Genomic DNA, 13,988 nt, shown 5'->3' with positions numbered 1-13,988 from the left:
GCACTAATGACTCTCACTGCATGATGGAGCACATGACCGCCAATGACATTTATTTATAGGCCTGCTTTTTTTGATCGAGGTTTGGAAACCAGTTCAAATCAAATGGCTAATGATGATGCACTTATAATAACTTTTTTGATAGGTGTGATATCTAATACTTTAACAAATGCTTCGTGTATCACTGGAGGTCCCCAGTACCCATTTTTACAACCACTGGTTGAGCCATTAGCTCACATGGTCATAGGCTGGTGAGCTATTGCCATCACGCAGTGTCAGGTGGGGTTTACATTAGACCGTATCAGCGGATCATCAGATTAACGTTTTTAAAAACGATTAGCGTGCACACAGCAACGCCAATACACGATTCGCGTGCACACAGCAACGCCAATACACGGAATACGCTAATCACATGACTAATTCGGCACGCAAGTTGAGAAATGTGTCAGTGCGGCTCATCGCTTCCTCCTCAGCGGCTGCGCTCCAAATCACTCCGCCCTGAACAGCGAGTGCCCTCTGGAGGGTGCGCACTCCGGCCCTGCGCAGCTCACAGAGCGCGCGAGTGAAGTGCACGAGCAGTGATTCGGGACTGAGCCGCTGTGCGCAAGTCACTTACCACTTGCAAGTGGAAGGATGGCAAGCATAAAGACCATCATAACTACACAATGGGCAGTATTTGCATCAGTATTTGCAGTATTTTCATACTTTTATACTCTTTAATGAAAGGTGATACAAGGCGGAAGTCCGCGCCGTTTTTCAGCAGTCGCGTCACATGACCAACGCCAGCGAATCAGGAAGGTGGATGTCACAGTGACGTTGTCCAATGACGACGCCAGCTAGAGCTCAGCACAGCGTATCCGCGTATTCTCAATGTTTACACAGCACCGGACCAGACACGATCTGGATTGAATACGTGGACGCTGGCGGATTCCCGTTTCCCGGCGTTTCCAGGCGTTTTAATGTAAACGGACAGTGCATCCGCGAAGAAAACGAGACAGGTACGGTCTAATGTAAACTTGGCCTCAGTCATCCATCCACAATTCACAAAAATTGCTACTCCTCCCTGAGTTTTCAATGGGTTTTGATTCTGTTTGTTGTGTTTGGAAGATCTAATCAATCTGCACAAAAGTTACTCCTTGGTTTTGTGATTTCTCATTAATAAGTCGTTAATTAGGCCGTTTAACAAACGTTTTTTTTTTTTTTTTCCCCCCCAGGAAAATCGCTACTCCTCCCTCCAGTTTTCACTGGATTTTGATTGATTGTTTTGTTTGGAAGATCAGTTTGTTCTAAATGTTCTCATGAAGAGCAGCTTGGCTAATTATAAACGAGTCTGGTTTCTCATGGTACGGCTGTGTGAGCAACTGCGTCACTGAAGCCCTGGTTAAAAAGTATGATCTTGAACAGGCATTCCGATGCCAAGCATCGGATCATACCATTATTTAGCCCTTGTCTCGTCTTTTACTTACTTGTTTCAGAACAAGCATGATGGTCTTATTGAAGTCAGAGTTTTGGCATTGTGGCGATTGCTGTGTCCGAAATCACTCACTCATTCACTACTCACTATATAGGGAATTAGAGGACTATATAGTGAGCTCATTGATTAAATGGAAAAAAATGCTTTCGAACACTAGTCCGTTGCGCCGTTATTTACATCATTACTGTCGCACAATTAAAACGTGCCATGTCAGTCGGCTGGTGGGTTTTCAAAACAATAAATACATGCATGTGTGTTTGTGATGAATGCATATTATACTGAGCGCATTTCCCACATTAATCAATACAAAGTACTTTGTGTCTGCTGCATCTTTTCAGTTCTTTTAAATCAAGGCTGAATAGTTTCTTCTTTGCTGCTGCTTTATATTAAATCAAATTTGAGGCTTGTGATTAATTCCTCTGCACTGTAGCTTTTATTCTTGTATTATTCTATTTTAGATTTTCTATTCTTGTACTATTTTTAATTGTACTTGAATGTCCGTTTATAATGGGTTTCTTCCTCCATCCATTCACCCCAACACACTTTAAAGCATGACTGCAATTCATGATGGGATATATTGCTTGGTTAGTGACCATCGGTTGTACACTACTTTTCACGATGCATTGTGGGATACTTCAAGTGCACTATATAGGGTGTAATCATTCTCACGATACATTCGGACAGCACTACAAAATGGAGAACTCACTGTATAGTGAGTGATTTCGGACACGGTATATTTCTTGTAAACAACTTAAAGGAACAGTCCACCGTACTTCCATAATGAAATATGCTCTTATCTGAATTGAGACGAGCTGCTCCGTACCTCTCCGAGCTTTGCGCGACCTCCCAGTCAGTCAGACGCAGTCAGACGCGCTGTCACTCCTGTTAGCAATGTAGCTAGGCTCAGCATGGCCAATGGTATTTTTTGGGGCTGTAGTTAGATGCGACCAAACTCTTCCACGCTTTTCCTGTTTACATAGGTTTATATGACCAGTGATATGAAACAAGTTCAGTTACACAAATTGAAACGTAGCGATTTTCTATGCTATGGAAAGTCCGCACTATAATGACAGGCGTACTAACACCTTCTGCGCGCTTCGGCAGCGCATTGATATCTGAGCTCCGTATCAATGTGCTGCCGAAGCGCGCAGAAGGTGTTAGTACGCCTGTCATTATAGTGCGGACTTTCCATAGCATAGAAAATCGCTACGTTTCAATTTGTGTAACTGAACTTGTTTCATATCACTGGTCATATAAACCTTTGTAAACAGGAAAAGCGTGGAAGAGTTTGGTCACATCTAACTACAGCCCCAAAAAATACCATTGGCCATGCTGAGCCTAGCTACATTGCTAACGGGAGTGACAGCGCGTCTGACTGACTGGGAGGTCGCGCAAAGCTCGGAGAGGTACGGAGCAGCTCGTCTCAATTCAGATAAGAGCATATTTCATTATGGAAGTACGGTGGACTGTTCCTTTAAAGAATAAAAACAGCAGCACGAATTTGGGTCCATTCAATCATTTACTTCAACTGGAATATTGGCACAAAACACAGAAAATCCAAATGTGCGCAAACCTTTATTATTTACTTGAGCTAGTTTACCCATCTATAGAAGTATTAAAATCAATTAACATGAAAATATGGTGTTAAATCTGTTCTTATCCATCTGGATAACAGCATTTGTCTCAAAATGTATATGAATGTATGGAATGTCTGGGTTTGATGTGGACTCATTATCCAGTGAAATGAGCATGGTGTCAGTACGTTTTGTTCCTTTTTAATGAGCTTGTCTGTATGACATTTCCTCTCCTTTTGATTGTACGAAGCTAATCCTAGTGCAGGAGGACTTGGTAAAACCAGTGGCATCCTATCACACATTCATCACGTGTCGCATAGCAGTAGGATCTCGGCGGGGGACGGACGGACTCACAGCTCCACTCTTATGTCGGCAGAAATTCTTGGGCTTATTGGACATCAGGGTTCTGATGGCCAAGCTAAACTAATCACGGAGTTAGAGTAATAGTAATTACTGCCTGTGTCTTGGCTCTGCTTCAACGGGGGGGAGGAGGAGGAGAAACCCCTCTTAACTAAAGCATCTTTTTCTTGTTCTTTCTTTTTCAGAAATTTTTACCATCCTTAGAGAAAAGTGTAAATATGTCCACAAATCACTGCGAGGGTAAGTCACTCTAACTCCTGATATTTTTCCCATGAAAGATGAATGAACACTGGAGCAAAAGCTCTCCAAATCAAGGCGCTCCCATGTAATGTCATTCAGTATCAAATATGTAGCTGTGTTGTTATTGGAAAGAGTTGGGAGCATGAATCATTAGGCAGTTTTTCAGTGTTTTGGTATTTAAGACCGAACTTGACTGGTGTGCTTGTGAATGGAATGGTCTGGAACACTCCAGCCTGGATGATGGAGGATTAAACAGTTTTCTTGACCTCCACAGATGGCTCACAGCCCCCACCCACCCTCACCCATATATATATTCTCATATTTTAAGTTGTGTGTGTGGGGGGGGTTAAACCTTTAAATTATAAGGAAGATTGATCGTAGATCATTCTTGTGCGTCCATGCTCTGGTTCTCTGAGTAACCTCTGAAAATGGAAAACAGAACGTGTGAGCAGACATAAAAATCCGCCGGATGTTTTAGAGGCTGAATTCTGGAAGACGGGCAAAAACTGCAAAAGCTCAGGTTTTGACCAGAATTGAGTTCTCTGTGAATATTAATACTCGGACAACTATAAATAATATATATATATATATATATATATATATATATATATATATATATATATATATATATATATGAGTGATTCCACGCTTATGGGGACATGAACTTATTCACCTAAAACCATTTCTTTTTTACCATCAGGTCACAAAACATGTAATCTTTAATGAATGATATGTTAAAAGATAACTTTAATTTTCTGAGATGTAATAAAAACATATTTATATGCCAAAGTCAAGCCTATGAGTTCCAAAATGATGTCTGTTACATTACTTCTGTTACGATTGTCCATCTCGCGTCTGTTACAAATTAATTACAATCTAGCTATATACCATGTTAATCTTATTGAAAGAATGTGTATGTTTATTCTACTACACATGTTTATTAATTATATTTGCTAAAACATCACCTTCCTATGTTTCAAAAAGTAATTCTACATTGTTAAAATTGAGAATATATATGTCCACAACACTTCTGTTACGTTCTGACTTTGGCATATGAATATGCTTTTATTACATCTCAGAAAATTAAAGTTATCTTTTAACATATCATTCATTAAAGATTACATGTTTTGTGACCTGATGGTAAAAAAAGAAATGGTTTTAGGTGAATTTTTAAAAATAAGTTAATGTCCCCATTTTAGTACCCATAAGCGTGGAATCACTCATATTTATTTATTTATTTATTTATTTATTTATTTTTTGTGAATAACCTTTGTAAAAATGTGACCATGTAAAGGGAGCTTCCCCAAACCCTGACATTTACTCTGGTGGTAATACTTTATACTAGTTATGCTATTATTAAGAGCTAAAACTGTAATGATTACAAAGCCTTCCTTGTAGCCTTTTTTTTTTTTTAATTATTATAAATGCTAAACTCTTATCTTTTGGCATGTGTAATCTAGAATTCCCGGCTTGAAGGTTGTTGGGGAGGCATTTGCTCCAGCGCTCCATCTCCAGCTGGAGAACAGCACCGGATCCAGAGAGAGTGATGTGAGGACGCTACACTCCATCATTGACTATGTAAGACATGCGTCTAAATTCTTAAAACTCCTTGAACTTCACTTTTTTGGTTCGGGGGGGGGTTTTGTAGAGTAGGTCCTTGACTGTTGCAGTAACCAGAACAAGGAATGGATGATACTGTATTAAGACTTGTGAATTATTCCTTTAGTGAGCAGACACAAGCGCAGACGTTTAAATGTTTGATTGAGCCGTGTTCATTCAATTCTACTGTGTTTTATTGTTTGCTTGCAGTGTTTGGACAGACAGATAGCTTTGACTCAGGCTTGCTACCTAGACAAAGAAGAACGTTTCCTTCCACCACCCAGGTGAGCACATAAGACCACGATGAGATGTATTCTTGCACCACTGATGACCTATAGAATGTAGTATTTAATTCACTTCTCTCCTTAAAGTACGAGTAGATGCCATAATATACCAAAAACCTTTTATATTTTGTGGGCTGGATGAATGGATGTTATGTATAGTTTCATCCCTATTTACAAACGAGTGGAGAAAAGACCATTCAGCATGCCCTGCACCAGAAAACAATAAGCCTAGGAATGAAAAATGAATTAAAGAAGAAAATAATATGCAGGGTTTTTTTTTTTTTTTTTTTTCAGAGCAATTAGTGTAACTTAATACAGAAGTACGTAGTGGATGTTCATTATGTCTAACTATTACAAATATTTTAAGTTCGTTTCTTAGACAAGGATATTTTTTAAGCTTGTTACCTTGTTAACAGTTTCGGCGAGAATCTCCCGCCTTCTTCAGAAACAGTCACCAGATGGCGAGTGGTGACGTGCCTTATCAGCTGATGTTGCGTGCAGGAGGCGTGAACGTCCCGCCCAATTTGACAGGTAGTCCACGCCTCCTGCTGTCTGCCTCCAATATCTTCTCTGGACATCTGAACATCCCATCGCACACAAAATGTCAGTAATCAGAACACTATACGACCGAGCACAGAACATCACGGAGGAGAAAGACAGACAGGAGGAGGAACAACACATCCAACAGGCATTAAAAAACTGCCAATATCCACCGTGGGCAATTCGGAAAGGGAAATTACAGACACAAATAAAAGAAAATAAACAAACAAGAAAAAACACCGAAAAAACAAACCGAGGCTTTGTCACACTACCATACATAAAAGGAGTCACAGAACGCATCCAACGATCCATGAGGAAATACCACATCAACACCCCGGTCAAACCATACAAGAACCTCCGACAGCTGCTAGTTCACCCCAAAGACAAAATACAACTGGACAATAAATGCAACGTCATATATGAAATCCCTTGCCGTTCATGTAATAAAGTCTATATTGGTGAAACGGGCAGATGCTTCCATACTCGAAGGAAAGAACACCAATTAGAATGTGAAAAAGAAACAACAAGAAGACTCACAAGATCCAAAAAAGAAAAAGCACACCAAGAAAACCTAAAATCAGCCATTTCAGACCACTGCAAAATCACATAATGAATTGGGAAGAGGCCAGAGTCATTCGCGCTGAAGAAAATAGATTCCAGCGTTGGATTTTAGAGGCAGTGGAGATACGTAAGCGGGCGCAGAGGACGATGAACCGGGACGAGGGAGCGTATGCACTGTCGCACACCTGGAGCGCCGTCCTGGAGGAGCGACCTGACAGCAGGAGGCGTGGACTACCTGTCAAATTGGGCGGGACGTTCACGCCTCCTGCACGCAACATCAGCTGATAAGGCACGTCACCACTCGCCATCTGGTGACTGTTTCTGAAGAAGGCGGGAGATTCTCGCCGAAACTGTTAACAAGGTAACAAGCTTAAAAAATATCCTTGTCTAAGAAACGAACTTAAAATATATATATTAATACAGAAGTTTTTGTCATGTGCTGGGTATTGTTTGTTTATACATGCATATTACAGATGAACTAGAGCTGGACACTTGGAGGATATTTCATGGTTGTGCGACAATATGAAGTTTATCTTCGAGTGGTGAAAATATATTCGCGAATGAATGAAAATCTTCAACACGAGAAGATAAACTTCATATCTTTGCACCACCGTGTAATGTTCTTTATATTATACGGACACATCCACAGAAAAATACGCCACTTGTTCAAAATTAAAATTTTGATTCGGTTTGCTATTTTGACAACAAGCATCCAGTCAGCGGGAAAACACTGGGAGTGAAATATCGGGAATTATTATACATACAGGACACTTTTTTTTTTTTTTTTTTTTTTCCCCCCCCATGCAATAAAAAGTGTTCTATTCCATTCAAGCAGGTTTCATTCATTTGGTTTGATAGCATGCAATGTTGTTAGCATATCGCTAATCCTACATGTATTACGGCACTGTACCCAATGGAGAACGCGTGTTGAATATGGTTTACGATATTGCGTGGTTGTCAAGACGTGACGTCATGCATCGGATGTGTGAAACTTCCGCGCTAGCGAGCGACTGTGATAATTTGTGAACAAACATGGCCACCAGGTTTGCTTCGTTAAATATGGGAGAATTTTGAAAGAGAATGACGTATTGAACACCCGAAAGGAATGTGTATGTATAATAATAATAATATTGACTGACTTTTTTTCATGGAATATCAGATATATTCCATTCAGCTAGCATGATATTGAACTCGTCTTCGACTTGTTCTGATATACCACAAAAAAAGCCAGTCAATATTATTTAAACATGTCCCTTAGATCCGTGATGTGTTTTGTATGAAAAATGCAAGTTTTTCAACACAAGACAATAAACCTCATATCTTCAAGCCAACGTGTGATTTTTCTTTTATATAGACTTGTATATATTAGACACATTTTACAAACAAAAAGTCCCCCAAATTTATCAAAAACAATTCCTCGATTTCTTCACGAGTGACATTGAGATTGTCTGTCTGTCTGTCTGTCTGTCTGTCTGTCTGTCTGTCTGTCTGTCCTTTCTTTCTTTCTTTCTTTCTTTCTTGGTTTTCCATGTCCTGGATGTATCTCGTATGAAAATTACAAGTGGCGTGTTTCCCAGGAAAACACTTGTTTCTGTATAATATATGAATGGAAATGGTGTATGTGGGATGCAGATTGGTTAATGACAAAGTGAGCAGTCTATAAAAGAAGCTGTTTTGGATATGACGGGGTAGGGCTGTGCGATATATCGAATATACTCGATATATCGCCGAAAATTCTGTGCGATGCATAAAATAATTATTATCGTAACTATCAAGTATTTTATGGTCATCTTCCGACTTGCGTTCGTTTCGTGTTTGTTGTGTTTAAAACATTTCCCGGTGGTTTTCTCCCTGTCCCTCAGGCAGTAACGTGAGAGGCTGCCTAAGGGTAAAGAAAACAATAACGTCACGCACTCGCCAACCAATCCTGGGCGACATCTCGGTGCTGAAAGGAACTTGCGGGAAGATTTTCTAGTTACGGTTGTGTTGCCAGATTGGGCGGTTTTAAGTGCGTTTTGGTGGGTTTTGAACATATTTTGGGCTGGAAAACGTCAGCAGTATCTGGCAACACTGCGGTGGGAAGATTTCCTGGTTCCGGTTTACAGCGCTGACTCAGTTCGTGCAATTGCTGGTGTTGCATAGGCTACCGTGTAAGCTCTGTCAATTTCAGCGACAAATTAAAAATGGAAGCGGACGAATTGGTTCCTAAAAGAACTAGTAAGGGGTCAGTCATCCGGCATTTTTTTGGATATCGCGAGGAGGACGTGGAACAGCAAATGCCAGTTTGTAAAGTGTGCATAAAAAACATGTCATCATGAAAGGCAGCAGCCGGAATTCTACACATCTGAGATGCAGAGCCAGAAAACATTCAGTTCAAAAGTGTGCAAAGAGAAAAATTGTTTTGCAGATCTCTCTCTCTCTATTGTGAATGTTCCAGTGGTTCTCAGTAGTCAGGTTAATAGCTTGGAGATCTCATCTCATTATCTCTAGCCGCTTTATCCTGTTCTATAGGGTCGCAGGCAAGCTGGAGCCTATCCCAGCTGACTACGGGCGAAAGGCGGAGTACACCCTGGACAAGTCGCCAGGTCATCACAGGGCTGACACATAGACACAGACAACCATTCACACTCACGGTCAATTTAGAGTCACCAGTTAACCTAACCTGCATGTGTTTGGACTGTGGGGGAAACTGAAGCACCCGGAGGAAACCCACGCGGACACGGGGAGAACATGCAAACTCCGCACAGAAAGGCCCTCGCCGGCCACGGGGCTCGAACCCGGACCTTCTTGCTGTGAGGCGACAGCGCTAACCACTACACCACCATGCCGCCCAGCTTGGAGATCTATTTTTTAAAATAATTTAATGAATGAGCACTTTTCTTATTTAGGCTAAATGTCTTTCTCAGTGTTGAGCTTGCACTTTATTGGTTTGAGCTCTGAGCAGCTCTGTATTGTTTTGCCCCTTTGTTGCAATTTTCAAGATTGTTTTTGCAGTTTGTGCCACATCTTTGTTGAATAAAAATGGTCTTATTTCAATTCAATCATGATTGATCACTAACATGAAAATTTAAAATGTGTTGTTGAAAACCACCTGTAAAGTTAACCAAGAATGTTATTTAATCTGCAGGGATTGTAGTGAAAACAGTAAAGAGTAAAAGTTAGATTTCATGGGGTCCTTTAGAGGAGATTTAAATATATCGAGATATATATCGTGAAATGGAGAAAATGTATTGGGATATTCATTTTTTCCCATATCGCACAGCCCTATGACGGGGATTATTAGTGCAGGAAAGAGAGGAAAACGGTGACTTTTCTCTCAATTTTCCTCAATGATGAAACTGTTTATTGAACTATACAAGGTGTTGCTGTTGTAATATTAAATCATTTAATAAACACTTTTTTCATCTTTCTTAGAAATAGTTAAATTTAGTATGTTTTTTTTATGCATCAGTAAATATATTTGCATGTTTACTATGTACTTTTATACAAATTGGCCTTTTTTAGTCACACTAATTTGCTTTATTTTTGCCTGACATGAATTTTTGCATGAATTCTCTTCCCTCTCTCTAGTATCAGAGTGGTGGTGACTGTTGAGCAGACTGAGGAGGAGATTGGGAAAGCAGCATCCTGTATTCGAGAGGCAGCTCTTGCTACACTTAAGTGATTGTCGCCACGCTGGAGGCATTTGCAGACACTGAAATCAACAATAACGCATCTGTCCAGCTGCAGACTGTCTGCCACTTCTGCGCCTCATGGTGCTTTAGCCAGGGCTGTTGGTTCACACTGGGACTTCGAGCGAGTCATACATCATGAGAACTGAATTAATGGTTACACCTTTTTTGTTTCATTATAAATATTTCTAAAACACTGATCTGTTTTTTTGTTTCAGTTCCACATTGAAATGAATGTAGAAGTTCCATTCACCAAATATAACTGTTGCATCTGATGCCTTGAATGAAAGTGAAATGGTTTGATCAAACTGCAGTAAATACTAAAAACAAAGCTATGTAGAACACATTATGTACTCCTTTTCATAATCGTGTTTGGGTTTCTTCCTCAACATTTTCCATAAGAGACATTTCACAGGTGTTTTTGTAATGAAAAATACATTTTGGGATTTTTTATTATTATTATTATTTTATTTTTTTTAAAGACATTTTCAAGTATTTTTACACGACTTATTCTTTTTACATATCGTGCATGAAACTGTCAGCTTGGTTTGACGATATGACTGTACCTAGCATTATGGACACATTTTATTTTAATATGGAACAATATACTTTTGAAATAATTTTAATATTGGATAAAGGGTTACCAATAAGCAACCATAAATATTCTTGGGTTCATCAGAATCAGTGTCCCTTTCAGAAATTGTTTATTGGTGAACCTTGTTAGAAAAATACAACTGATAAGAATCTCAAGATGGTTCCAAAAGGACCTATTTTTTTCTTTAAATATAATCTTTAGATTATTTATTTTATTATTGGATGCCATAATTAATTTTTGAAGAAAATTATCTTTTGTAATCCCAAAATGTTAAGATCAAGTAAAGTTTTACCTTAATGGAGAAAGGAAAAAAAAGGTTTTTGATCAAATTCCTCACTTTAAAAAAAAAAAAAAAGTTCAGTCTTGCACTGGAGAAGGTTCCTTGGTTTCTTATGTTGAGGGGAGCCATTAAAGGTTCAATGTTGAATCTCCCAACAGAGGGTTTCCTTAAGAAAAAAAAGCTAGAACCATTACCATCCAAAGAACTCTTGATGTATCCTTTATTTTAAAGAGTGTACAAAGAGCATACCCTGTATTGCTGCTAACTGTGTGTGGGGTTTCTTTTTAATAAAATCAACTTGTAATTTGGGTGTTGTGGTTTTTCTGTAATTTTGAACAGTACGTGTGTAAAATGCAAAAAGGTTCCTGAATGACCTTTGGGTTATCTGTCTCACGGAAGAAAATACCAGAAATCTTGGAACTGGGAAATGTTTATATTGAAATATTTGTGATGTGCTTGGTGATTCCAGTGCTAATATGGGATTAACTAAGAAACCCAGCTAGACCGTGATCTATGAAATGAGGGTGATGTTGACACCGGTATTTGCATGAAACCTTAGGAACCTTATCTCGAACCAGAGAGTACAGATAAGGAGGTGAGAAAGCTGGACAGACTAAAGCGTTGCTGCATTGCGTTATTTTCATTTTATTTTAAATATAAAGATGGAGATGAATATCCACTGGATTCATGATCAGCTGGCAGCCAAATAGCATTGTGTGTGGTTTTGGAAATTTAACCAAGCTGAAACTAGACCAACATGTGGTGTGAGAACTTTCAAAAATGTCAACTCAGAATTTCTTTACAGGATGGAAATTGGCTGCCACTGAAGAGCATGTGTTAATGATAAAGAAGGTGGACGTTTCATTTCGATAAGAAGTTGTCTTTGTCACATGTATACAAGCACAGTGAAATTCCTTCTCTGCATTTAACCCGTCTGAAGCAGTGAACACACACACATACCCAGAGCAATGGGCAGTATGATACAGAGGGAGGGGGAAGTGCTCTTCATTCACTCACTCACCTCACATTTTTCTTGCTGACCACGGCAATCGAATTGGCGACCCTTTGGCAGAGGTGGACAAAGTACCCAAGTTTATTACTTAAGTCAAAGTACAGATCCCACTGGTCAAATGTTACTCCGATACAAGTGAAAGTTGTACAGTCAAATTTTTACTTGAGTTAAAGTACTGAAGTACTTGCTTTTAAAAATACTTAAGTATTAAAAGTACAGTTAGGTCCATATATATTTGGACACTGACACAAATTTTGTTTTTTTACCTGTTTACTGAAACATATTCAGGTTATAGTTATATAATGGACATGGACATAAAGTCCATACTTTCAGCTTTCATTTGAGGGTATCCACATTAAAATTGGATGAAGGGTTTAGGAGTTTCAGCTCCTTAACATGTGCCACCCTGTTTTTAAAGGGACCAAAAGTAATTGGACAATTGACTCAAAGGCTATTTCATGGGCAGGTGTGGGCAATTCCTTCGTTATGTCATTCTCAATTAAGCAGATAAAAGGCCTGGAGTTGATTTGAGGTGTGGTGCTTGCATTTGGAAGATTTTGCTGTGAAGAAAACATGCGGTCAAAGGAGCTCTCCATGCAGGTGAAACAAGCCATCCTTAAGCTGCGAAAACAGAAAAAACCCATCTGAGAAATTGCTACAATATTAGGAGTGGCAAAATCTACAGTTTGGTACATCCTGAGAAAGAAAGAAAGCACTGGTGAACTCATCAGTGCAAAAAGACCTGGACGCCCACAGAAGACGCCCACAGTGGTGGATGATCGCAGAATAATTTCCATGGTGAAGAGAAACCCCTTCACAACAGCCAACCAAGTGAACAACACTCTCCAGGAGGTAGGCGTATCAATATCCAAATCTACCATAAAGAGAAGACTGCATGAAAGTAAATACAGAGGGTTCACTGCATGGTGCGAGCCACTCATAAGCCTCAAGAATAAAAAGGCTAGATTAGACTTTGCTAAAAAACATCTAAAAAAGCCAGCACAGTTCTGGAAGAACATTCTTTGGACAGATGAAACCAAGATCAACCTCTACCAGAATGATGGAAAGAAAAAAGTATGGCGAAGGCGTGGTACAGCTCATGATCCAAAGCATACCACATCATCTGTAAAACACGGCAGAGGCAGTGTGATGGCTTGGGCATGCATGGCTGCCAGTGGCACTGGGTCACTAGTGTTTATTGATGATGTGACACAGGACAGAAGCAGCCGGATGAATTCTGAGGTATTCAGAGACATACTGTGTGCTCAAATCCAGCCAAACTGATTGGTCGGCGTTTCATAATACAGACGGACAATGACCCAAAACATAAAGCCAAAGCAACCCAGGAGTTTATTAAAGCAAAGAAGTGGAATATTCTTGAATGGCCAAGTCAGTCACCTGATCTCAACCCAATTGAGCATGCATTTCACTTGTTAAAGACTAAACTTCAGACAGAAAGGCCCACAAACAAACAGCAACTGAAAACCGCTGCAGTAAAGGCCTGGCAGAGCATTAAAAAGGAGGAAACACAGCGTCTGGTGATGTCCATGAGTTCAAGACTTCAGGCAGTCATTGCCAACAAAGGGTTTTCAACCAAGTATTAGAAATGAACATTTTATTTACAATTATTTAATTTGTCCAATTACTTTTGAGCCCCTGAAATGAAGGGATTGTGTTTAAAAAATGCTTTAGTTCCTCACATTTTCTCTCTCATCTCATTATCTCTAGCCGCTTTATCCTTCTACAGGGTCGCAGGCAAGCTGGAGCCTATCCCAGCTGACTATGGGCGAAAGGCGGGGTA

The 13,988-nt window shown here is 39.7% G+C and overlaps 1 protein-coding gene across 1 annotated transcript in view; it reads left to right on the top strand.

The window, feature by feature from the left end:
• The window catches only part of sptlc1 (serine palmitoyltransferase, long chain base subunit 1), a 33,918-nt gene extending 22,435 nt beyond the window's left edge, over nucleotides 1-11,483 (top strand). The window contains exons 12-15 of the mRNA XM_060909076.1: nucleotides 3,591-3,645; nucleotides 5,106-5,223; nucleotides 5,455-5,528; nucleotides 10,200-11,483. Of these exons, the coding sequence (XP_060765059.1) occupies nucleotides 3,591-3,645; nucleotides 5,106-5,223; nucleotides 5,455-5,528; nucleotides 10,200-10,293 (341 nt within the window). The 3' untranslated portion in view covers nucleotides 10,294-11,483. The remainder of the gene's footprint in view (nucleotides 1-3,590; nucleotides 3,646-5,105; nucleotides 5,224-5,454; nucleotides 5,529-10,199) is intronic.
• The last annotated feature ends 2,505 nt before the right edge of the window (nucleotides 11,484-13,988 follow it).

Source organism: Neoarius graeffei, chromosome 25 (assembly GCF_027579695.1).
Source record: "Neoarius graeffei isolate fNeoGra1 chromosome 25, fNeoGra1.pri, whole genome shotgun sequence".
In the NCBI taxonomy this organism is placed as follows: Eukaryota; Metazoa; Chordata; class Actinopteri; order Siluriformes; family Ariidae; genus Neoarius; species Neoarius graeffei.
Note: the sequence above shows the minus strand (reverse complement) of the source record. Positions and strands in the feature narration are given on the sequence as shown.